General features: G+C 46.8%; 2 protein-coding genes across 4 annotated transcripts in view; one reads left to right on the plus strand and one right to left on the minus strand.

Annotated features, from left to right (window-relative positions):
* Positions 1-119: 119 nt before the first annotated feature.
* IFI6 (interferon alpha inducible protein 6) lies at positions 120-3,470 on the minus strand. The gene is made up of 5 exons (XM_026516915.4): positions 3,386-3,470; positions 2,318-2,413; positions 1,893-1,976; positions 1,662-1,811; positions 120-559 (listed from the first exon to the last, which is right to left on the minus strand). Exons 2-5 carry the CDS (start codon positions 2,385-2,387, stop codon positions 450-452), a joined length of 414 nt encoding a protein of 137 aa, XP_026372700.1. The 5' UTR covers positions 2,388-2,413; positions 3,386-3,470; the 3' UTR covers positions 120-449.
* Positions 3,471-22,610: 19,140 nt separating this feature from the next.
* FAM76A (family with sequence similarity 76 member A) overlaps positions 22,611-25,831 on the plus strand; it is a 30,728-nt gene continuing 27,507 nt past the window's right edge. For 2 of the 3 annotated variants that reach the window (XR_008956757.1, XM_057305265.1), the window contains exons 1-2: positions 22,666-22,885; positions 24,130-24,194. Coding sequence is in view for 2 of the 3 variants with exons in the window: in XM_057305265.1 (XP_057161248.1) it covers positions 22,805-22,885; positions 24,130-24,194 (146 nt within the window). In the remaining variant the exon portion in view is untranslated. Of the gene's footprint in view, positions 22,886-24,129; positions 24,195-25,831 lie in introns of all 3 variants that reach the window. The other variant, XM_057305264.1, reaches the window with a different exon arrangement.

The following is a 25,831-nucleotide window of genomic DNA, read 5'->3' on the forward strand; positions in this document are numbered from 1 at the left end:
GAGCTGTGGTTGGCTTCAGAGAGGAAGGGGTCGGAGGTGTGTGGAGAAGGCAAATTAGAGCCAGATCTTGCAGGGCTTCTCACAGTAAGCATGACTCACAGAAGGGCAAAGCATTTTCCTTTTTTTTTTTCTTTTTTTAAAGATTTTATTTATTTGTTTATTTGAGAGAGCTTGAGCACGAGAGCGCAGGAGCAAAGGGAGCAGCAGAACGAGGGGGAGAAGCAGGCTCCCCGCTGAGCAGGGAGACAATGCAGGAGTCAAACCCAAGACTCTGGGATCATGACCTGAGCCAAAGGCAGATGCTTAACTGACTGAGCCACCCAGGCGCCAGGGCAAAGCATTCTCTGATTGAATTTTACTCTGTGTTTTCACTTAGGTCACCGATGAGTGTGACAGAGAAAGCTCTGGACTACAATTGGAGGAAGGAGTGGGTTCCCAGTTGCTGCTGGCTACTCCTCTTCTTCCTCCTCCTCCTCCTTGCTGTTTTCTAGGTGTTTGTGGACCGTGTAGCCCAGTAAGGCACCAATCTTACCCAGGAGGACACTGCCACCGCTAGCCCCTGTAAAGCAGAGAGAGCCAGGTCACTTGGGGCCTGGGAATCCAAATGCCTGGAAACCATTAGTGAGGTCCAACCTCTTCATTTCCAGTGGAGAAACAGGGGTCCTGAGAGAGGACAGGACTTTTGCAAAGTGAATTCTAGTTCTCCCTTGACTTGTCATGTCAAACCAGAGATGTGTTTCAGAGTGGAAAATACACAAATAACAGCCAATTCTCTTCACATCTGCGGTGAACACACTGTGTTATTAATAATGCTAATAACAGCCACCTCAGTGGAGACGTCCCTCTGGGGGCTGGGGGTTCACAAGTAAGGGATTTCATCCCCCTTACAACCCTGTGACATGCACGAGCGCAAGCATCTTACAGCACAGGACTGTTCCTAGCTTTGCCCACAGCCTTCACCTCCCACTGCTGGGGTGTAGACTGATCTGTGTCTTCTCTTCTGCCTCCTCTGAGAAGGGCTCTATTCTTTTGGGCTGGTTCTTTGAGCTTTTGTCATCCAGAATTGAGAGCAGATGGAAGATTCAGGAAGGCAGAGGGGGAGTCTGCCAGGGGCAATTTTTTCTCTGGGATTTTAGAGGCCTCAGAGAGAGAGGGAGGGAAAGAAAAAGAAAGTAGTGGAAAAGAGAAGTGAATGCATTTTTTTTTTAATAAAAAAAATTTTTTTTAAAGTATAATCTCTACACCCAACATGGCGCTCGAACTCACAACCGGGAGATCAAGAGTCACATGCTCTACCAACTAAACCAGCCAGGCGCCCCTCTGCACCACCTTTTTTGCCAACCTGGTTCTCTAGGATTGAGCAGATTCATAAAATGATATATTAAGGATGGTCATCCCTGTTAACAGATAAGGAAACTGAGGCTTGTTGTGACCTGGCCAAAGCATCAGTGAGGCACCTGGCTTTCGTGGTTAAAAGCGAGGAATATGATGAGGTTGGAATCCTGACTCTGATGCTAATTAACTGGGAGAACGCGAGTACAGTACTTAGTCCCTCGGTGCCTCAGTTTCCCCGCCTGCAGGATGGAGAGTGTAAGAACACCCGGACTCGTGGTGTCACCTGGCTCTGGCAGCCCGGCCCGGGGGCCCGGCCGCCCACTCACCGAGGCTCTGCAGCGTGGCCACCAGCCCCCCGGCGGGCACACCGCCCCCGTTCGCCACGGCCGACAAGCTCATCAACGAGGCGCCCACCGAGTTGGCGGCGATGCCGGTGCTCAGGAAGCCCAGCGCGGGCAGCCCGGCGGCCAGGAGCCCTGCAGGAAGAGGAGGTGACGAGGGAACGCCCGCAGCCGGGCCCGCCCCACCTTCCCGAGCTTTCCGGCCCCCGGACGCACCTCCTCCGACCGCCATGTAGGTCAGCGCACCCCAGAACCCGGAGCCTCGGTCTTTCGAGCGTCGTTCTTCCTGTTTTCGCTTGCCTATGGGGAGGGGACAAAGTGGAGTGGGGAGCGGGGCTCCCTTCTCTGTGCCTGATGCTCGAGACCACCCCTAGCCTTCCATTTCGGGGAGCCTCCCTGAAGGGAAGAGACTTCACCGAAGGCGCGGTGCAGGGCGCAGAACTGGCACAGAGTAGCTTTCGGGTGGGACGGAGGAATTGACATGGGGGCATTCGAATCTGGGACCCTGGCTACAGCGACCCGGAGCTGTCCATCGTGAGAGCCCTTCCCGTCCTGGAACCAGGGATCCTGAGACTCTCCCCTAGGGTCTGAGACTCTCCGCGTCTTTATCCCTCGGCCCTCCCGCCTGCGGGGCTCCTTACCTGCCTCCACCCCGCCGCAGGCGTAGAGTAGCAGGTAGCTCAGGAAGAGCGCCACCGCCTCCTGCCGCATGGGGGCGCCGCGCGCAGGCTTTGTCACTAGCCCGAGGAGGGGGAGAGAGAGGAGATGGTCTCCAGAGCTCTTTTGGACCGGCTCGGTGGTTTCCCCTTCCTATTCTGGGATGAGTCCATAAAATGCAGCGAGGTGCTCTGGACTGAGCCCAGGACCCTCCTAACGAGCCGCGGGCTTTCAATTTCCTCGTGGCAACGACAGTAACACAGCAAGTGGTGCAGCCTAGACACACGCTCAAGACTCGGAATTCAAACCTTATGCTCCTTCCATTATAGCACAGAGTAGGAAAGTACATATGCCCCCAAACTCACCTCTCATGTGATCTTTGTCAGCTCAATGAATTTTCCTTGAATTAAAAACGAACAACCTCCCATATATTGAGGACTTAGCACTTCATGGCACTAGGCATTCATACCCGGAACAACCCCATGGGGTAGGTACCATTGCTCTCAACCATGTGTTACAGAGAAGGAAGCTGGAACTGGGAGCGGTTCAGTCATACTCCTAAGACTGCCCAGCTAGGAAGTGGCAGTCAGCATTTAAACCCACAGTTGACTGATGCCCGAACACACACTTTTTTAACAACCACTCCAGATAATTTCATCTATCCTCGAAGATGAACTCATTGTCACATTAGATCCTACATTAAAGGAGTTTCAGAGATCGTCCAGTCCTTTGGGCAGGTAAGGTAGCTCGGTCTCCATTTTACAGATGCCAAACTAAAGCCCAAAGAAGTGAAGTGCCAGGGTTAAGGCCACAGATTGCTGCTTTGGTACCAAACGCTAAGTGTCATGCCTCTTGGCATTTTATACCCCAAGCCCCTCAAAGCTCCCAGGCCATCTCCTGGGACCAGTCCTAGCCCAGGGCACTACAAGGGACCCAGGGGATAGCCTCCCTGAGGAATGGGCATCCGGGCTCTCGGGGCATGAGGCTCACAGGCAGGCAGCCTGGCAGAGGCTGGCAGCTTGCCATTCACACTTCCTAGCTTCTGGGTTTACCTTGGTGGAGGGGAGAAGAGGAATCTTCCTTTCCTTCCCGGAGCCTGATGTTAGATGGGAATAGCGGTGAGGTAACAGCTCTCTGGCTGAAGGCTGGCTTTTTATAATCACATTTGGAATGCCTCCTCCACCCAGGCAACCAACCAATCCCAGACTGAGTTTCCGTTTCCCGGACCCATCTTGGGTTTTCTTTCCTCTTTCCTCCAGCTCTGCCCGGTGACGGTGTCTCTGCCATATCCACTGGCAGAAACATGTCACTGAAGCCAGGGCCTTTCTGAACAGCTGAGAGTATTCAAAACAGATCATGCTGGAGTGGGAAACACGGCCCTGCTGGGCTTCGTGAAGCCGAAACACCAGCTCCTCTCGGGATGCCGAGGCCTTTCACAATTCAATTCATAATAATGCCTACCATTTATCGAGCACTTTCTGCACAGCAGGGCCTATGTAAAATACCCTCTATACATGATCTCTTTCCTATCCCACAACAATCCTGCGGAGTATCATCTATTGTTTATAATCCTCATTATAAACAGGAGGAGATTTAAGCTTGTGGAAATGACGTCATTCGATTCTATGTTTTCTCAGGCTGGTGCTTCTGGGTGGTAGGCTTATGGTAAGACCAGGGAAGGCCATGTGCATGAGGCCATTGGCTCACATCCTTTGCCATAAAATGGATCCTCTGGTCCTGGTAATGGATTGAGCATTTTCTTTCTTTCTTTTTTTTTTTTTTAAGATTTTATTTTTATTGTTTATTTGACAGCGAGACAGCCAGCGAGAGAGGGAACACAAGCAGGGGGAGTGGGAGAGGAAGAAGCAGGCTCCTAGGGAGGAGCCTGATGTGGCGCTCGATCCTAGAACGCCAGGATCACGCCCTGGGCCGAAGGCAGACGCTTAATGACTGTGCCACCCAGGCGCCCCATCTTTTTTTTTTTAATTAATTAATTAATTAATTAATTTAACAGAGAGAGATCGTGCACGCATAAGCAGGCAGAGTGGCAGGCAGAAAGAGGGGGAGAAGCAGACTCCCCGCTGAGCAGGGAGCCCTACGTGGGGCTCGATCCCAGGATCCCGGGATCATGGCCTGAGCCAAAGGCAGACGCTCAACCGACTGAGCCACCCAGGCGCCCCTGAACTGAGAATTCTTTAAACCTTTGGATAGTAATGCTTGCAGAAGCGCTAGGGGCAAGAACGGCAACCCATGTTTGGAGTACACAGCCGAACATTCTAGTAAGGATGAGTCACTGCCTTCTCCAAAGTGCAAGGGGGCTGATACAACTGAGTTGCCAGCAGGGGGCTGGCGGGTCTCCCTGACCTGCATCGCTACACTGCAGCCTGTTGGCTGGTTGGCTATTTGTTGGCAGTTGCTAGATTAACTTTGGTGAGAGGGAACCCAAATTGTGGGGTCCATTCAGAGCCTCCATCTATGCTACCGTGGGCATTCATTTATGGATCTTTTGCAAAGCAGTAGAGCTGCTAGGCTCAGAGCCTGGTTGATGTCCCCAATATGGGACATGCGACTGGCTGGCTGGGCAGCCTCCCCTGCAGTAGACAGTCTCTGGTGAGCGTTAACATGAGACACAAAGATCCGCATGCCTTGTGCCTACTCCCATCCATACGCCCCTTACCCAGACCTGCTTTTCTTCGAAATTCCAGTCTTGTGATTTCCATGCCCTTGGCCAACGAGCCAAGCCATTTGCCACTTGTTAGGAATTAGTGTCCGTCTGCACCTCAGTCCATCTCTTCCTCCATGCAAAAGGGGAAGAAGTACGCTGCTCACGGTTCTGCCCCTGAGAAGCTTTACCACTGTTCAAGGCTACCCCAACTGGGGCTGTAATAGAGTAGTCTGCTTCCAGCTGGTGCCAAAATATCGTACTGACCTATCCGTGAAAGGGGTCTGACTCCTTTCCTCTTTTATCAATCAGCTGCAGGGAACCCTGCATGAGACCATAGCTATGAGTTAAAGGAGAGGTGTCAGATCAACAGAGTTAGATGCAATGGGAGTCCGAGCTGCCTGCCCATTTGACTGACTTGTGCCTTCTGAAGCCTACGGGCCCAGCCCTGAAGGTAACACTTCCATCATATTGAATTGTTGTTCTTCCTGCCTGATAACATCTAGCTTAAGACATACAGCCCCTGGCATCCAGTGGTCACAGCGGGGCCCAGTGCCACATCAGGACTTTTGGTTCAAATGGCCCATGGTGAGTATGTCCTTACTCTAGATCTCAGGGGTCCTCACTACAACTCTCCTTTCTGAGCTTCCATAAGCTCCCTACAGAAACTTTATCCACCACAGGTGCCTCCAGCCACATTGTATCTGCAGGATCATGTAAGCCACTGGGTTTAGGCTAAACTCCATCCATCGTCTGGCCTCTGTTAGTCCCTCTCTAACCAGAAAGCTATGTTGGCATCTTGTGTCTCTTAGTTTCTGTGTCAGCTCAGACTCCATATCTTTAACAGCCTTTGAAAACTGTGAATATTCTTCTCTTTCCAGTGCACAGTTACCCCAGCAAATGGCCGCAGATCTCTTTGGGGCAGGATCAGAGGGACAGTTACTATACGTAACTATGGTATCACTCACTGCAGAGTTGCTCCTTAATGGGGCACGACCTCTACTGTAGTCAAGGTGTTCTGGTTCTGTGAACTTAGGTCTAGGATCTGGGTGAGAGACTGTGATTTTCCATTTTCCATTGTGGCAGTTAATGACAGTCTTCTGCTGATCAGCTTTTTTTTTTTTTTTTAAAGATTTTATTTATTTATTTGACAGAGAGACAACCAGCCAGAGAGGGAATACAAGCAGGGGAAGTGGGAGAGGAAGAAGCAGGCTCATAGTGGAGGAGCCTGATGTGGGGCTCGATCCCAGAACGCCGGGATCACGCCCTGAGCAGAAGGCAGATGCTTAACGACGGTGCTACCCAGGCGCCCCCGCTGATCAGCTTTTGATTTTTTTCTTAAATATTTTATTTATTTATTTGACAGAGGAAGAGAGAGAGCACAAGCGGGCGCAGTTTCAGGCAGAACGAGAGTGAGAGGGAGCAGAAGGCTCCCCACTGAGCAGAGAGCCCAATGGAGGACTGGATCCCAGAACCCTGGGGTCATGACCCGAGCTGAAGGCAGACGCTTAACCAACTGAGCCACCCAGTTGCCCCTTGATTTTTTTTTTTTAACATAAAAATTGAGAGTGGGTACCTGGCTGGCTCAGTCAGTAGAACATGTGACTATTGGTCTCAGGTTCATAAGTTCAAGCCTCATGATGGGTATAAAGATTACTTAAAAATAAAATCTTTTAAGCTTTTTTTTTTTAAAAGATTTTATTTATTTGAGAGAGAGAGTGTACGCATGAGAGTGGGGGGAGGGGCAGAGGGAGAGAATCTCAAGCAGACTCCATGCTGAGCGTAGAACCCAATATGGGGTTTGATCTCACGACGCTGAGATCATGACCTGAGCTGAAACCAAAAGTAGGGCACTTACCTGACTGAGCCACCCAGGGGCCCCCAGAATATAATCTTTAAATAAATAAATAAATAAATAAATAAATAAATAAATAAATAAAATCGAGGATTACCCAGTCAGCCATCCATCCATCCCCATAGTCAACTTGCCATAGATTCCTGCAGATCAAGGCACCCTCATTGTCACTTTGGCCTTGCTGCCCATGACAGTCATCATACTCACCTGGCCTTGGACGCCACTTCTGCCATTCTGGGATCCCAATATTACAATTATTAGGGATGCCAGTTCCACAGCAGCATCTCTCACTCTTCATCCCCATCTACCAAAGACAGACACCACCGAGCTACTCAGAGACGCTGATGTCTATTTCTCAGTGAACCCTCGTTGCCTTAGTAAAGAGAATGTCCTCTGGACCCTCCTAGAGAACATAGTCAGATGCTGAGTTCTTGGATCTTACTGTCCCACCTTCTTGAACTTTCTGACCTCTTCTTAAATACTCGACCATGGAAGTTTTAGCATCTTGACCTCATTTATTGTAGGCCACCATCCTGCTTTAACGAACCATCCTTGTAAAGTATTAAGACCATATTTCAATTATTCGTTGCTGAATAACAACCCCCCCCCCAAACTTAAAGGCTTACGACAACCGCATTTATTATTTTTCACAATTCTGCAATCTGGGTTAGGCTTAGTTGGGTGTCCATTTGCTTCATGTGGTGTTTACAGGTGTTTGTAGGAGAAGAAATGTCCAAGATGTACTTTTCACTTACATAAATGGCACTTCAGCTGGGATGGATGGAACACCTGGGGACTGGTCAGTCTTCTCTCTCTTTTTAAAAAAGATTTATTTATTTGAGAGAGAGAAAGAGAGCACACAAGTGTGCACACAGGGAGCAGGGGCAGAGGGAGAGAGAGAGAATTCCAAGCAAGCTCCAGCATGGAGCTCAACGTGGGGCTTCATCTCACGACCCTGAGATCATGACCTGAGCTGAAACCAAGAGTTGGATGTGAATGCTTAACTGACTGCGTTCCTCAGTCATCTCTCTTAATATGGTGTCTCCACATGGCTACCTTGTACTTCCTCATAGTATGGGGGTCTCAGTGTGGTTGGATCTCTTACATGGTGGCTGGCTTCCAAGAAGGAGGAAATGGAAGCTGCCAGTCTTCATGAAGTTTAGGTCTGGAACTGGAATGGTGTCCTTCCACCATATTCTGTTAGTTAAGGCAAATCACAAGACCAGTCCAGATTCCAAGAGAAGAGGAAAACAGACTCCATCTCTTGATGTGAGGAGGGGCACATATAAAGAGGAAGGGAAGGACTTTGGAAACTATCTACCAGAGACAAGCTCTAGCTATCCTTTTTTTTTTTTTTCAATTTTTTTTTGTTTAAAGATTTTATTTATTTATTTGAGAGAGAGAGAGAGAGAGAGGGAGAGAGAGCACAAGCGGGGTGAGGGATGGAGGGAGAAGCAGACTTCCCGCTGAGCAGGGAACCCTACATGGGGCTCAATCCTGGGACTCTGTGATCATGACCTGAGCCAAAGGCAGATGCTTAACCTACTGAGCCACCCAGGCACCCCTGAGATCTAGCTACCCTTGCAAGAATACTGAAGACTGTGTGTGCCTGTCTGGCTCAGTCAGTGGAGCATGCACTCTTGATCTCAGGGTTGTAGGTTTGAACCCCACGTTGGGTGTAGAGATTACTCAAAAATAAATTCGTAAAAAAAAAAAAAAAGAATACTGAAGCCTGAACTATGGGACAGTGGTCCATGATGATGTGATCCCAATGAGCCAGTCTTATATTCTGCCATGCCTGCCTCCTCACCGCCATGTCTAAAACCCCCAAGATCTCTCCCACATATATTAACTAGGTTTTTTAATTCCTTTGATGTATAGCTTATTTTTCCCAGGTCAGGACTTAAATTTCCCCACTCAGGATTTGCCGGGAACTGACCTGGTTATTTGAGGAGGTGATAGGAGCAGGTCTTGAGGAGAATAAATGCCATCTTATGAGACCTCTGCTTCACGTGAGATTATTGGATAGTCTCAAGGAAAAGGGAAACTGTTCTTCCTTGGGAAGAGGGCAGGGGCTGCTCAGGCACCCAGGAACACTCAGGAGAATTTATGAGATAAAGGTTTTTAGGTTTGTCTGCCCTAATGTCCCTATCCCAGGTCTCAGGGTCCTACTCTTTCTCTGTCGGGACCTTGACTCTGACACAGGAGATCTACTAAAGTTGCACGTTTGGAGTCCTTTGCACCTGTGCCACTTATAACCTGCCTGAGCTGGATGTGGTTTCTTGTTTTGGGTTTTTTTTGTTTTTTTGTTTTTTGTTTTAGTCTCCCGTTCACCACAAGAGAGAGCTTTCATAATTGTTGCAGCTGAAGGCCAAGGTTATCACTTCACTCGCTACCAGCAGTGAGATCCCTATTGCCTTCACATACGTGAGAAAAAACAACCACAGAATCATATCCTGAGGGTCTGTTTTCTAGGACCTCTTCTGATACTAAATGTCAGCCTATGTTCCCTAGAAAATGGAGTCCAAATCGAAGGTTGTATGCTAATGCTTTCTTGGGAGTTGCAATCCCCACAGCCAGGGGAAAAGAGAAGTGAAACAGAGAAGGAAAGAAAGAAATACAAGCTAGTGCATTATTTCGCTGGCCAGAGTCCCACAAAAATCAAAGCCAGTTGCTCAGTCACATGGGATCTCTTCAGAGAGGTCACATAACACTGTGTCTCAGAATAGTGCATAAGAAGGAAGAAGAGTGAGGAATTTATCTCTCAGCAATTTTTCACTCTCTGGTCTCATGGTCACCGGCAGGGTCTTAACAGTCTGCACTTTGGAATTGTGTGAATTCATTCCACTGGGCTGTTTCTGGGCAAGCCAGAGCCTTCCTGGGTCCAGTTGGGTCAGACGTGAGTGCCAAAGCTTCTGTGCTTCCCACTGCAGCAGGCTTCATCAGGCTCATGCCAAACACTAACATTTGCCTCCCGATGATGCTGAGGCATCCAGGAACGTTTGGAGATGAGGCAAGGATATGGACCGCTGGAAGACATCTAAACTGCGTCTGGGGCAGTGAGACTAAAGACCCGCATTTACTTTAGAGTGAGGTGGGAAGGAAGCTACTGGAAGGATTTGAGCAGAGCGACATCTGACAAGTTTTAGCAGGATTATTCTGGCTGCCCAGGAATCGATTGCAAAAGTCCAGGTGTATCGATCATGGTTCTATCAGAGAAGCAGAACCATTAGGAGTGATATAAAATTAGCGATTTATTATAGGTATTTAGCCTGATACAATCACGAGGGCTGCTTAAACAGATTACACGGGTTGTGTATCTGGTGTTGGGCTAGAAGTCAACAAGGCAGTTCTGGTGGTGGGTGTTCTGAAAGATGGACATGACGTGCTGGATGTCAAGGTCGAACCGGACCCCTGAAGATGAACTGGAACCCACGAGGCCAAACTGGATCTCCTGTTGGTCTCAGCACACCTCCAAGCCTCCAACTTTGACGACCAGCAATAGAAGCTGATGCCCTTCGTCGACACACACACTTAAGCCTGGAGTTGGAGAAGCAGAAGGCAGAGAACCGGGGGTTGCTGGAGGGGCTGTGGGCCCAGCTGCTGCCTTACACGGGCAAGGGGAGCCAGCAGACCGGGGAAAACATGCATGAGCCACGGCAGCGTCTGACTCTGCAGCAACCTTTCAAGAGTAGGCGTGGCTACAGCCTCACTTCTGCCTCCAAATCCTGCCTTGTCTTCCTGGCGTGGCAAAACCACACGAGAAAGGGAATTCTGGGAAACATAGTTCCAGCTTAGCTAAATTGACAGAATACAAATTCCACCACACCAGGTAAGAAATTAGGGTGGTTCGAGCCAGAGTATTGGCAACAGGGGTGGGAGAAGTGCTTGAACTCTGGACGTGTCTTGAATAGCCCTCACGATCTGAATCTGTTTGCTTTCTAAGCTTGGGCGGTGAGTTCTGATGCGGACGTCGCATGCGTTGAGTGAAAAGCAAATCCCCACCACCCTCATCTATACAGCCTGGGACAAAGGTATAAAATAGAGGTGCACCTATTAGGTCTAAACATTAAAAAACTCTAAATGAAGACACAACCTATCATTTAAAATATATTCTAGTGCCTGGGTGGCTCAGCTGGTTGGGCGTTCGGGTCTTGATCTCAGGGTTGTGGGTTCAAGCCCCATGTGTGGAGCCTACTTAAAACTAGCTGAATAATAAAATAAAATATATTCTATCTTTATACCTTAAATTTACCTTCATAATGACAAAATAAAAAATATGTGTAGACCTATAACTTTGATGTGACCGAAAGTCTATCAGAGTGAATGCATTTCATTATCATACTACATATCTGGGTGTTCTCGTCCTGAGCTGGAAATATTTGGACAAAGATACAAAAATATGTGCATAAGTAATAAATTATTATATATTTATTCCGTATAAAAGAGAGAGAAAAAAGGCTGGCCTGTAACTCACAGATAGACCATGTTATTGAACATAAACGATCTCATAGGATACCAATCTCAAATGTTACTCTGAGACCATGACAAAATAAGACAAAACAAGGCCACTTTATATTTTATCTTAGCACAGATAACAACAAGGTCATTGTGCCTCCCTCAAAATATCAAACTACCCTTTCCCCCTTAGCTACAATAAGTGACTGCTACTTCTTAACAACTAGTTTTACCCTCGTGCTAGTCTCGTCTCCCTATGGATAAGATTTATGTATTGAGATCCCCGTAGAATTGTCCTTGCTCTCTCACATCCAGAGAGCGAGAGCAATCCCTCGCTCTCTTAGACTTTCCCCCAAGTCATTCAGCCCTAGTCCAGATCCTATAAAAGGCTGTTTGTAACACCCATGATTCCCAGTGTGTCTATTCTCCCTCACTGCAGTGCTTTATAAAGCCAATTTGCTTATCTATAGGTGCGTTCCCGGGGGTCTTTGGCTGAAGACCATTAACACGCTAAGAATATATTTTCCTTGACTTTTTTTCACCAAAATTACTAATCTTTCTTTCTTTCTTTTTAAGTTTGTATTTAAATTCCAGTTAGTTAACATATAGCGTAGTTGCACCTTTTGCGCTCATGCTCAGCTCCTGGAAGTCCCCTTGTGGCCTTTCCTATTCTGTTAGCCCTTGGAGGTGGCTCCGAAAGGGTGGCTGTTAATCCCCTGGGGCGGCTCCCAGGGTGTGGCCAGCATCTGCTTCGCACTCCTCTATCAGGCCTCACTAACTGCCCAACATCAGTTTCAGGGATACAAGATAGTGATTCAACGCTCCCATACAACACCTGGTGCTCATCACCACAAGTGCACCCTAATATTTCTTTTTTTTAAATGTTTTATTTATTCGAGAGACAGAGCACAAGCAGGGGAAGAGGCAGAGGGAGAAGCAGATGCCCTGCTTTCCAAAATATTTAAATCATTTATTAAAAATTAAAAAAGCAAACTATACACATTAATATAACATTTAAAATGAAGATTGAGGTGGCACCTGGGTGGCTCAGTTGGTTGAGTGTCTGACTCAGGTCATGATCTTGGGGTCGTGGGATCGAGCCCCTCGTCCAGCTCTGCGCTCAGCATGGAGTCTGCTTCTGCTTTGGATTCTCTCTCTCCCTCGCCCTCTGCCCCGCCCCCCACATGTGCTGTCTCTAAATAAATAAATACTTAAAAAATAAAATGATAAAGTTGATTATTTTGGTTTTGAAAATTTTATCAAATCTTCCTAATTTTTTAAAAATAAAACTCTCTGCCATTTTAACATTCAATATCCAGCTAAATCCCATAGAAAGAATTGGTACTATGCCTCACACATGTTACGTCTAGTTCTATGCATATCCAGATGAGTAATAATATTTGTTCAATTGGAAAACATCCCTCAGCTACCATGTGTAACCGTTGTGAATGCCAAGGTAATTTACGAGTACCTCCAGTTGGAAATTGAAACTGGAAGAGAAACAAGAAAATGGACACTGGACACTACTGGAAAATGATACTTTGTTGTGCCAGAATTTATTACCTTCCTGCTATCAGAGAGGAAAGTTTTGGCAAGGCAATGAATGAATTTGTCGGTTCTCTTGCCTAAGCTCTATCTTTCAGTGTCCTGCAGACTTTGAAGCAGTGTGTGTTCTCTGATGTTGGCACTGACACAACCTGCAAACCTTTACAGCAATCAGCACAATTCACTTTTGTTCTGGGAACACAGAACACAAGATTTTAGAAGCATTGCCTGGGGCCTGAATCATGCTAGTCCTAGATGTTTATGATTTCGGGTCGTGCTGTGCCAGCCTTAAACTTCAGATCCTGAGCCACGGAAACACTCGTGTGTTCTTTATCTGATGAGTGCTGGTGATGTGCAGGGTTCTCTAAAGCACAGGGCTTGGATCTAAGGATGGTAGTAGTAGTGAGGCGTCCGATATTGAAGGATATTTCAGAAATTGTATTTGTGTCTCTTTGGTTTCTGAGTTTAGATAACAGGAGTTCAACTAGTGAGGGATACCTGGTATTTCAATGATAGAACCAATCAATGGCATTTACAGACAGACCGGAGCTGAGATACAAGAGAAAGAGAGAAGTCAAGGATGACACCAAGATTTTTGACCCAAGCAACTGGGAAAACGGAGCTGTCGTTAACTGAAAGGGAGAGGACTGCAGAAGGAGCTGGACATTTTTTGGAGACACCAAGTTTGAAATGCTTAGAAGACATCCAAATAGACATGTCAAGTTCAGGGGAGAGGCCGGGCTAGAGACAAATTTCAAAGTCATCGGTGATAGAAAAGTCAAGAGCTACATAAGATCTCATAGGATGAGTGGAGAGAGAAAAAAAGTCCAAGGACTTTTTACATTCCCCACCAGCTGTAGATAGTGGAGGAACTCGCTAGAAGAAATCTGGGTGCCTGGATGACAGCTACCAGCTGACCTGGAACATTAGTCCTTAGACCATTATTGTCAGTTTCAACTGACAGAATACCATCAACTGGATGGCTTATAAACAACAGAAATGTATTTCTCACAGTTCTGTAAACTGGAGAGTCCAAGATCAAGGTACCAGCAGATTCGGTGTCTGGTGAGAACCAGCTTCCTGGTCGCTGTCTTCCCACTGTGTCCTTGCTTGGTGGATGGGGAAGGGAGCTCTCTAGGACCTCTTTTATGAGGGCACTAATTCCATTCATGAGGGCTTAGACCTCATGAGCTAATCATGTCTCAGAGCCTCCACCTCGAAATACTATCACATTCGGGATTAGGTTTCAATGTGTGAATATCAGGAGGACATAAACTTTGTCCATTGTAATTATATTAGAGAAAAATAGACATCTGTCTTGGTCAAGCCACTGAATAATTGTTTGTTCTTGTTGTTAAAGCAGCTTAGTCCAACTCTAGGTGACAAAGCTCATGGAGGTCCCTACACCCAACATAGTCCAGAAAGAATAGACAGGAATGGCTGAAGGGTGTGGTTCCTCATGCTAGAGGGTGGTGTGGGGATCAGCGGGACGTTTCCTCCAATCACCCTGAGCAGAGGAGGTATGGCATATATTGCTGGCAGATATGAAGAGGCCTTGTGGTCTAGGTGAGGAGGACATGGCAGCGAGCTCCTTGGACAAATGACTTGACACCAGATGGGAAAGAGGACAGATGACAAAGACTAGATAATCCTTACCCTACCCCATTCCACCTGTGCCTTCGGCTCGAAAACTTCCCAGAACTTGGATGCAGCCGCTGGGGAATGTGTGGAGCAGACTCAAAGTTACTCCTGCCGCTACTGTTCACGGCCAACTTTCAACTTCTATGCTGGATCCCATCCCCATTCACCTACTCAAAGGCTTTGTTCCTTCAACTTTCTCCTGCATCAGCAAGTTTCCCCTTTCCTGTAATAGCGCCCACTGAGGAAATAGAAAGGTAAATCTTCTCTTGCCTCTCACAGCCTTTTAAAATTATCCTTTGTTGTTGTGTCCAAATCCTCTAAATGCTTCTCTATACGCCACTTCCTCACCTCCCATTCTCTCTCTTTCTCCTTTTCTTTCCCTGCCCCATCTGCCTTTAACCTATCTCAGTCAGGCTTTTCCTCCTGCCAAACCAGTGCAACCACTCTTGTCCATCCCCCAAAGCTCTTAGCAGCCTTTACCGCAGATGATCACTTCTTTCTTTTCTTAGTTTACTTATTTATTCAGGCAATCTCTACACCCAACAGGGGCCTTGAACTCACAACCCTGAGATCAAGAGCTGTGCGCTCTTCCAACTGAGCCGGCCAGGGGCCCCAGTGATCGCTTCTTTTTTGAAGACCTTTCTTCACTTGGCTTCTGAGACTCGACACTGCTGAGTTTTTCCTAACCTCACTGGCTGTACCTTCTTAATTTCATTTGCTGGATGACCTCTCCCTCTTCCGCCCCATCCTTCACTTAGGCGCCTGCTCTCGAGCCACCCACTCAGGGAAGTCTTCCCTGACCATTCCATCTAAAATAGAGCCTCTCCCATTATTCTCTCTCCCTTGTCCCTGCTCTATTTTTATCTGAGCATTTAGCATCACTTGAAATTATATATACGTTTGTTCACTCCTATATCGGCTGCCTCCCCAACCCCTAGAAGGGAAACTTCATGACAGGAGGGAGTTGGTTATATTTGTTGCTGTACTTTTTAAAAATAATCTCCATGCCGGGGCGCCTGGGTGGCACAGCGGTTAAGCGTCTGCCTTCGGCTCAGGGTGTGATCCCCGCGTTATGGGATCGAGCCCCACATCAGGCTCCTCCGCTATGAGCCTGCTTCTTCCTCTCCCACTCCCCCTGCCTGTGTTCCCTCTCTCGCTGGCTGTCTCTATCTCTGTCAAATAAATAAAATCTTTAAAAAATAATAATAATCTTCATGCCCAACGTGGGGCTCAAACTCACGACCCCAAGATCAAGAGTTGTATGCTCTACTAATTGTGCGAGCCAGGAGCCCCTTACGCTGTACTTTTAAGGCCTAGCCCCGGGTCTGATACTTACTAGATGGTCAGTGCATGTTTCTTGAATAAATAAAATAGAAATTAAATCCAGTTGTATGACGATATATCTCAATAAAGTCAGAAACACAATATAAGTCAGAAAATAATGTTTTAGAAAAGAAATTACAGTTTTTATTTTTATTTATTTATTTATTTTTTAAAAAGATTTTATTTATTTATTTGACAGAGACAGAGACAGCCAGCGAGAGAGGGAGCACAAGCAGGGGGAGTGGGAGAGGAAGAAGCAGGCTCATAGCGGAGGAGCCTGATGTGGGGCTCGATCCCGGAACGCCGGGATCACGCCCTGAGCCGAAGGCAGACGCTTAACCGCTGTGCCACCCAGGCGCCCCCTTTCTTTTTTTTTTTAAGTGAAGTATAGTTGACATACAACGTCGTATTGGTTTTAGGTGTACAACGTGATGATTTGACAATTCTGTACATCACGCTCACCACAATAAATGAGGTTGCCACCTGTCAACGTATTATTATTGTAATATTATATTATACATATGATATATATTATTACAATATTATTGACTGTAATCTCTATACTGTACCTTCCATCCCCGTGACTCAGTTATAACTAGAAATTTGTACCTCTTAATCCCCCTCGCCTATGTTCCCCGTTCCCCCAACCCCCTCCCCTCTGGCCAACACCAGTTTCTTCTCTGTATTTGTGGTTCTGTTTCTTTCTGTTTGTTCATTTGTATCGTTTTTCAGCTTCCACATATCGGTGAAATCATATGGCATTTGTCTTTCTCTGTCTAACTTATTTTACTTAGCACAATACCCTACACGGGCTTCCACGTAGTCACAAATGATCTTGCCTTGAAGTTAATAGCTGCTGGCGGATCAGGATGGTGGGTGCTGAAGGTCGGGGTGGCTGTGGCAATTTCCAAAACAATGAAGTTTGCCGCATCGATTGCCTCCTCCTTTCACAGACGATTTCTCTGGAACATGCGATGCTATTTGATAGCATTTTACTCACAGTAGAACTTCTTTCAAAATTGGAGTCGTTTCTCTCAAACCTTACTGCTGCTTTATCAACTCAGTTTATGTACTATTCTAAACCCTTGGTGTATTTCAACAGTCTTCGCAACAGGAGCAGATTCCATCTCAAGAGACCACTTCCTCTGGTCATCCATAAGCAGCAGTTCCTCATCTGTTCAAGTTGTAACATGAGACGGTGACCATTCAGTCCCATCTTTGGGCTCCACTTCACATTCTAGTTTTCTTGCTATTAACACCACATCTGCAGCTACTTACCCCACTGAAGTCTTGAACCCCTCACAGTCATCCACGAGGGTTGGAATCAACTTTTTTTCTTTTTTTTAAGATTTTATTTATTTGAGAGAGAGAGAGAGAGCATGAGCAGTGGGAAGAGGGGGAAGCCGGCTCCCCATTAAGCAGGGAGCCTGATGTGGGACTCGATTTCAGGACCCCGGGACCATGACCCAAGCCAAAGGCAGACGCTTAACCGACTGAGCCCCCCAGGTGCCCCCCAGGAATCAACTTTTTCTAAACTCCTATCAAAGTTGTTATTTTGACTTCTTTCCATACATCACGAATATTCTTTTTTTTTTTTTAAAGATTTTATTTATTTGACAGAGATAGAGACAGCCAGCGAGAGAGGAAACACAAGCAGGGGGAGTGGGAGAGGAAGAAGCAGGCTCATAGCGGAGGAGCCTGATGTGGGGCTCGATCCCATAACGCCGGGATCACGCCCTGAGCCGAAGGCAGACGCTTAACCGCTGTGCCACCCAGGCGCCCCTTTCACGAATATTCTTAATGGCATGTAGAGAGGTGAATCCTTTCCTGAAGGTTTTCAATGTAGTTTTCCCAGATCCACCAGAGGAATCACTCTCTATGGCGACTATACCCTTAAGAAATGTATTTCTTATATAATAATGCCTGGAAGGTGAAATTATTCCTTGATCCATGAGCTGCAGCATACGGATGATATGTTAGCAGGCATGAAAACAACATTAATCTCGATGGACATCTCCATCAGAGCTCGTGGGTGACCAGGTGCATTGTTAATGAGCAGTAATATTTTGAAAGGAATCTTTTTTCTGAGCAGTAAGTCTCAACAGTGGGCTTGAAATATTCAGTAAACCACATTGTAAACTGCCACGCTTTCATCCAGGCTTTGTTTTTCCATTTATAGAGCACAGGCAGAGTAGATTTGGCACTGTTTTTAAGGACTTTTGGAATGGAAATGAGCATTGGCCTCAACTTAAAATCACCAGCTGCACTAGCCCCTAAAAAGAGAAACGGCCTGTCCTTTGAAGCTTTGAAGCCGCTCACCGACTTCTCCTCTCTAGCTATGAAAGTCCTGGATGGCATCTTCTTCCAGTAAAGCTGTTTCATCTACATTGAAAACGTGTTGCTTAGTGTAACCGTCTTCATCACTGACCTGAGCCAGGTCTCTGGAGAACTTGCTGCAGCTTCTCCATCAGCACCTGCTGCCTCCCCTTGCACTTTTATTTTATAGAGATGGCTTCTTTCCTTACCTCTGCTAGCTTCAGACTTTTCTTCTGCAGCTTCTGCCCCTCTCTCAGCCTTCATAGACTTGAAGAGAGTCAGGGCTTTGCTCTGCATGAGGCTTTGGCTTAAAGGAATGTTCTGGTGGGTTTGATCTTTTATCTAGACCACTTGAACTTTATATCAGCAACAAGACTGTTTTGCTTTCTTATCATTCGTGTGTTCACTGGAGTAGCACTGTTAATCTCCTTCAAGAACTGAACCTTTCCTTTCCTTTCACAACTTGGCTAACTGGCACAAGAGGCCTAGCTTTCAGCCTATTCCAGCTTTTGACATGCCTTCCTCACTAAGCTCAATCATTTCTAGCTTTTGATTTAAAGTGAGAGACATTTGGCTCTTCCTTTCACTCGAACACTTAGAGGCCGTTGTAGGGTTATAAGTTGGACTAATTCCAATATTGTTCCCTGTGTCTCAGGGGACAGAGAGGCCTGAGGAAAGGAAGAGGGAACAGCCGTTTCATAGAGCAGTCAGAAGACACACATTTATTGGGATCCCTGGGCGGCTCAGTCAGCTAAGCGTCTGACTCTTGCTCTTAGCTCGTCTTGATCTCAGGGTCACAAGGTCAAGCCCTATGTTGGGCTCCACGCTGCATGTGGAGCCTACCTAACAAACAACAACACATGGGACACCTGGGTGGCTCAGTCAGTTAAGCATCTGCCTTCAGCTCAGGTCATGATCCCAGGGTCCTGGGATTGAGTCCTGTATTGGGCTCCTTGCTCAGTGGGGAGCCTGCTTCTCCCTCTGCCTGACACTCCCCCTTCTTGTGTTCTATCTCTCTGACAAAGGAATAAAAATCTTTTTAAAAAACCACACACGCATTTATTAATCAAGTTCACCCTCTTATATGAGTGTGGTTTGTGGTATCCCAAACAATTACAATAATAACATCAAAGATCACTGATCGCAGACCACTGTAACAAATACAATAATGAAAAGATTTGAAATACTGTGAGAATTACCAAAATGTGACACAGAGACAAGAAGTAAACAAATGTTGCTGGAAAAATGGTGCATATAGACTTGCTTGACACAGTGTTGCCATAAACTTTCAATTTGTAAAAGTGCAATGTCTGCAAAGTGCAATAAAGCCAAGCGCAATAAAATGATGCATGCCTGTATGCCAAAAATAAAACCCTTGGTTTTGTCTCTGAAACCTGTCCTTCTTATCTTCTCTTTTGCTGGAAATGATACCACCATCCACATAAGTGGGTACATTGATCATCATTTCTTTCTTTCCCTTACCACCTCCTAAATCCAATCCATCCCTAAATCCTGTCGACTCTCTCACCAAAATATATCTTGAATCTGTCCGCTTCTCTCACGGCAACATTTTAATCGTCACCTCCCACCTGGACGACTACAGCAGCCCCTCACCAGTCACTGTGCAGTTGGCCCCCTACAGTCTATTTTACCCATAGCAGCCAGACAAATCTTAAAAATACAAATCTGTCACTCGTCTGCTTGAAAACTGCCAACGGCTTCTTTCCCATTATGCTACATACATTGTAGCATATCAGGGTGGACAGATTCTGTGCATCTGGCCCCAGCCAATCCCTGCCAACCCCTCTCCTGGCCCGGCCCGCTAAGTTCCAGCTATAACGGCTTCTTCTCCATTCTTGTACCTGCCTAGCCCTATTCCACCTCAAGATCTTCACCTTTCCCTCTGCCCAGAACATTCTTGGCTAAGTCATATGGCTAAGTTCTTGACCTTCACGTCTTGGCACCTCCTCAGAAAATTATTCCCTGACCTTCTCACCACTCCCCTTACCTTCTCCCATATCCCAACATTGTTCTCTATCCCTGCGGTACATCTCATCATTCATAGTCTTTGCTATTCGACTGTCTTTGTTACTAGACTTTTGGCTTCACAAGCTCAGGATTCACATCGGTTTTACATACCAGCGCATCCCCAATGCCTAAGCCAGAGCCTGGTATATAGTGAACACTGAATAAAGATCTGTTGAAAGAAATGACCTAGATATGGCCCTTAAATCCCATAATGCCATACTCTGATAGATGAAAAATGTGCTAATGGGCAATTAGAAAGCTGGTAAGTAATACATTGGAGATCAGAACTGGAACACAGACAGACTCATACCCCAGTGTGGGGTTATGGATGGGAGTAGAAGGGATGCTGTATTTACATGACCCAAGGCAGCAACATCTCCCTGATAAGAAACACAGCTTTTTTCTTCTAATAATGAACATTTACCTAGTATACCAAATTCCATGTACTATTATTACTGTTTGTTTATTTTGTTTGTGTTTAATATCCCCAAAGTAATACAGCTTCTAAGTGATAGAGCTGGGATTCAAAGCCACACAGTCTAGCTCCCAAACCTACATCTTTTTTTTTTAATGATTTGAGGTGAAATTCACATAATAAAATCTACCATTTTATTTTTTATTTTTTTAGATTTTATTTATTTATTTGACAGAGAGAGAGAGAGAGAGCAAGCAGGGGGAGTGGCAGGCAGAGGGAGAGGGAGAAGCAGACTCCCCACTGAGCAGGGAACCCAGTGCAGGTTCGATCCCAGGACCCTGGGATCAGCACCCGATCCAAAGGCAGATGTCTAACGGACTACCATTTAAAAGTGAACAATTCAGTGGCAGTGCATTCACAATGTTATGCAACCACTACCTCTATCTAGTTCCAAAATATTTCCATCATTTCAAAGTAAAACCCCTTACTTATTGAGTAGTTTCCCCCATTACCCTCCATGTACTATTTTGATTCTCATAATGATCCAGTTGTGCAATCGAGGAAAGTGAGGCTCTGAGAAGTTCAGTGATAAGTCCAAGGTCACATAGTAAATAGTGGAAGAGTGATTTTCAACTTTGGTTTTGAACTTTAGTTCCACTAGTAAATGCGAAACAGTGACTTTGAACTTTAGTTTTCTGACCCCAGAGCCTAAACCTTTGATTAGCACACATCTTTGGGCAAAAGCCCAAAAAGGGGGCTGGATTTGGGTTTCAGAGGCAAATTTTGTTGGGGCAGGGATGTAGAAACCATGTGCATCCTCAGTTGTAAAAAATGCACGTTGAAGTAAAACTGCAATTAGTACCCTATAGATGGTTGGCAGAACCAAAAATAATCTAAGGCCAAGAGCAGCTATAGGGCAGGGACTTGGAAAGGTCAGCACTGCAGGAAACTTCGCCGAAGTCTTAAGAACAAGAAGTTCAAGGGCGCCTGGGTGGCTCAATCGCTAAGCGTCTGCCTTCGGCTCTGGTCCTGATCCCAGCGTTCTGGGATCCAGCCCTGCATAGGACTCCCTGCTCAGCGGGAAGCCTGCTTCTCCCTCTCCCTCTCCCCCTGCTTGTGTTCCCTTTCCCTCTCTCACTGCCTCTCTCTCTGTTAAATAAATAAATACTTAAAAAAAAAAAAGAACAAGAAGTTCATAATTCTTTGGGCAGCCCCTACATGTGCCAAGCTGAGAGATGGAGATGCCGAGTATCCAGGAGGGTGTGGCTTGCCTGGGGGTGGGGGCAGGGTCAGCCAGGAAACCTCAGGTGGTTGTTTGCGAGAGAACCTGGGGCTGCAACTGGGCAACACAAAGTAGGAAACGGGCCTCACACCAAATGTGTCCCACTCTGAGGGAGGTCACCAGAGCAGGAGTACTCTGAGGGATAGAGGGCCTCGCGTTAGTATTCTTCCGCATCGTCCTGGAGGGGCTGTCATCACTCTAGCAGCCCTCTTCCTCAACATAGAGGTCCTCTTTCTGGGGCTTCCCCCTTTCTCTCTGGAGGTCACCGATCCTCGAGTTCCCCCCCTTTTTGGGGATCTCTGACAGAGGGCACCCCTCTTAGGTTGTCTCTCGTGGTTTCCTCTTCTCCCTCCCTGTGTTGGTGATGTTCTCTCACAAGCCCCCCACCTTTTTCAGGCTCGGGATCTTGCCCGACTTCTAGTTCAACAATGCTCAGCTCTCCGCTCAACCGCGCCCCTCCTGCTCCGTGAGGGCAGCTCCATGGAAACCAAAACATCACAACTCCGCGGAGGTATCGCGAGAGGCACGGTTGCGACCGTGGCCGGGGAGAGGAGGAGCGAGGGCGGGAACAAAGAGCGAAGTGGGAGGGGTCTGGGCGCTTCCGAGGTCCCGGGCGGGAGAAGGTACCTCCTAGTGGCGCCCCCGCGTGACTGCGCTTTACATAATCGAGGCCGAGCGCGTCATAAGTGGCGTACTCCAGTCCAAACCGAATCAGAGTTGTCATAAGCTCTGTGTTCCGCCCCTTCGTGGTTGATGGACGTCGAAATGAACCAGTGAACAGGCTACCAGGTCCGCCGCGCCCGCCCTGATCCGCCCGCACTCGCCGGCCCGCCAGCCTGCCGCAGCCCGCAGCCTGCTGCCGCCACCGCCGCCAGCTTGTCCGTCAGACTGTCAGATAAAGCGGCGGGCCGGGCCGGCTGGGCGGTGAGCACGGCCCGGGCCGGACATGGCGGCGCTCTACGCCTGCACCAAGTGCCACCAGCGCTTCCCCTTCGAGGCGCTGTCTCAGGGGCAGCAGCTGTGCAAGGTGCGCGGGCTGGGGCGGCGGCCGGGAACTGGGACGCTAGAGGCGCGGCCCGGAGCCCCCTGTTCTGCGGGGCCGCTCAGCGGGGTCCCCCGGGCAGGGCGTGGCAGGCCCGCCTAGCTGAGGCGCCTCACCCGCTCCGCTGGGGGCCAGCGGGGCACGTGGGGGAGTCCCGGGCTCCGTCCAGGCCCCCGCGGCCGGCGTGTCCCGGTGCTTAGCAACCGCAAGGGATTGTTCTCGGACCCCTTGAGGTCAGGGGAGGAGACAGTGGGTCCCCTGCTTGCTCCCGACCAGACGCACCGAGATCCCTCTTGGGCTGGCTTCCCCGTCGTTGGTTGCAGACTGAGGGACCCCCTGCCCCGCCTGGGACTGAACTCCAGAGTTGGGTGCTGCCTGGGAGGAGAGTCTCCCAACTCGGGCGCCTCACGGGCACTTTCCAGCCAGTCTCAGAGTCGGAGGTGGCGCGGCTTTATAGAAAAGCCCCACAATTAAGCGCACGAAGCAAAAGGATTTTTCAGCATCCAGTTGGTGACCTTCGGTCCTGGCCCTAACCAGCTACTGTTCAGTTTTTACTCCTGAAGGTCCAAGTTGCTTTTTTCGTTCGAGTTGCTTCATCCTGCTTTGCCTATTTAAGTTAATAGAAGTGCTGTGAGGTGACAGTTAAAAGTCACAAAGCCGGCCTGAGACAGATTTTGAGATATTCCCAAATAATCCAGTTTGTGCCTCTGATATGGGTAATTCCTAACTGTATGTCACCGTGGCCGCAAATGGCCGTGACTTTGTCACTCTCTGCTTACCCTGTAGGAGAGAGCTCAGATGTTTGAGTGCCTTTTTAAGGCTATATATATGAAATATATATAATGCTTTTAAGGCAGTTTCATATTGGTAAGCAATAATGATTTTAATTTAGCATTTTCATTTCGCAAGTGAACCTGCTCAAAAATCAAGCAGTGCAAGTGGCAGAACTGGAACTAGAATCCAGGGCTTCTGATTTCCACTCTGAGGCTAATTCATACATACTTTTGTTTTACAATTTATGACTAGTTCCATATAAATTCTTTCTTAATTCCCACATCAATGCAGGCCAGTGATGCCAATATTACAAAAGAGAAAAATAAGGCCCAGAAAGTTCAAGTGACTCACTCAAGCACAGTGGCTATGCTGGGAATAGTAGGTCTTCTGCCTCCTACTGAAGGCTGTTTCCATTTCTGACTGCCTTTTAAAATTATATCCTCATTTCATTTCAGGAATGTCGGATTGCACACCCTGTTGTGAAGTGCACCTACTGTAGAACTGAATACCAGCAGGAGAGGTACAGTTTTTGTTGACCATGGAAGATGTTAATAGGCTTTTTCCTCTTAAAATCGACAATTAGTTGCTTGTCACGGAACAGATCTGTCATTGAGTGCATTATACACAGATTCTGCAGTTTTTTTGTTATCACACATTGACCAATACCAAACACACATCTTGTTCCTTAGTTATCCATTGATTGCTTAAATGTTTAAAGTTACTTTTTTTTCAGCTCCTTGATCGTCTTATATTGTGTTTATAATCTTGATGACATGAAGAAACCTTAACAGTAAAACAATGAGCCTCATGTTTCAGTGTGTTTATATTCAGAGCTTCAAGAATTTATAATTCAAAAGAAGATACTTTTGGAAATGTGACAATTCTGATAAGGGTTTGTTAGCCCCAGTCACATTTGAAACTCATTGGCCTTATGTAAATCTCATTTTGAAAAATGTGAAAAACATTTAGGTGTGAGTAAACACACATTTGGGGGAGACTTTCAATAGCAGCAAAGTAGTTTATTGGTGTAGTAAGTTTTGTGAGACTGCAACTGTATTAGTTCTTAAAGCAGGGTGGGGTCTGTTTGCTAACTCACACATAGACCTAGAAGCCTACTTTTAATCAGTCTTATTTCAGTTCTAGGAACATCTTCCCCAACACTTCATGGACATTTTCAAACCAGAAATGGTTGAAAGAATTAGGCAATAAACACTCATATACCCACCACTTAGATTCTACAGTGTACATTTATTGTATTGGCATCTATCCATCAGTTTATTAATCCATCTTATTTGTGATGCATTTTATTTATTTATTTATTTTTATGTTTATTTATTTATTTAAAGATTTTATTTATTTATTTGATGGAGAGAGAGACAGCCAGCAAGAGAGGAAACACAGGCAGGGGGAGTGGGAGAGGAAGAAGCAGGCTTCCAGTGGAGGAACCTGATGTGGGGCTCAACCCCAGGACTCTGGGATCACGCCCTGAGGCTGAACCACCCAGGCGCCCCTGTGATGCATTTTAAAGTGTGGACATCAGTACACTTGATGCTAAACAGTTAAGCATGCATATCATTAACAAAATTCAACATTTCTTTACAGTCCTTTATTTTTTTAGAGGTAAAATTTGTGCACAGTGATATGCTCAGATCTTAAGTACATCATTTGATGAGTTTTGCAAACCGTATACATCTGTGTAACCCCAAACTGTTTCAAAATATAGAACATTACCATCACCCCAGAGGGTCCTCTCATGCCTCTTCCCTCTCAATCCCTACCCTTCTTGCCTTCCCCACACAGCTACTGTTCTGATTTTCCTTTCCACCATAGATCAGTTTTCCCTGTTCTCGCACTTAATAGAAATGGAAACATACAAAACATACTCTAGAAGCATTATGTTTTAGCTTTTACATTTGGGTCTATGATCCATCGTGAACGAATTTTTGGGTCTGAAGGGAGATAGGAAGTTTGACATAAAAATTTATTGCAGATGGCGGTGCCTGGCTAACTTAGACAGCGGAACATGCGACTCTTGATCTCGGGGTTGTAAATTCGAGCCCTGTGTCGGGTGTAGAGATTACTTTAAAAAATTAAATCTTAAAAAAATTGATTCAAGGGCACCTGGGTGGCTCAGTCAGTTGAGTGTTTGCCTTTGGC

Source organism: Ursus arctos, unplaced genomic scaffold (genome assembly GCF_023065955.2).
Source record: "Ursus arctos isolate Adak ecotype North America unplaced genomic scaffold, UrsArc2.0 scaffold_32, whole genome shotgun sequence".
Taxonomy (NCBI): Eukaryota; Metazoa; Chordata; class Mammalia; order Carnivora; family Ursidae; genus Ursus; species Ursus arctos.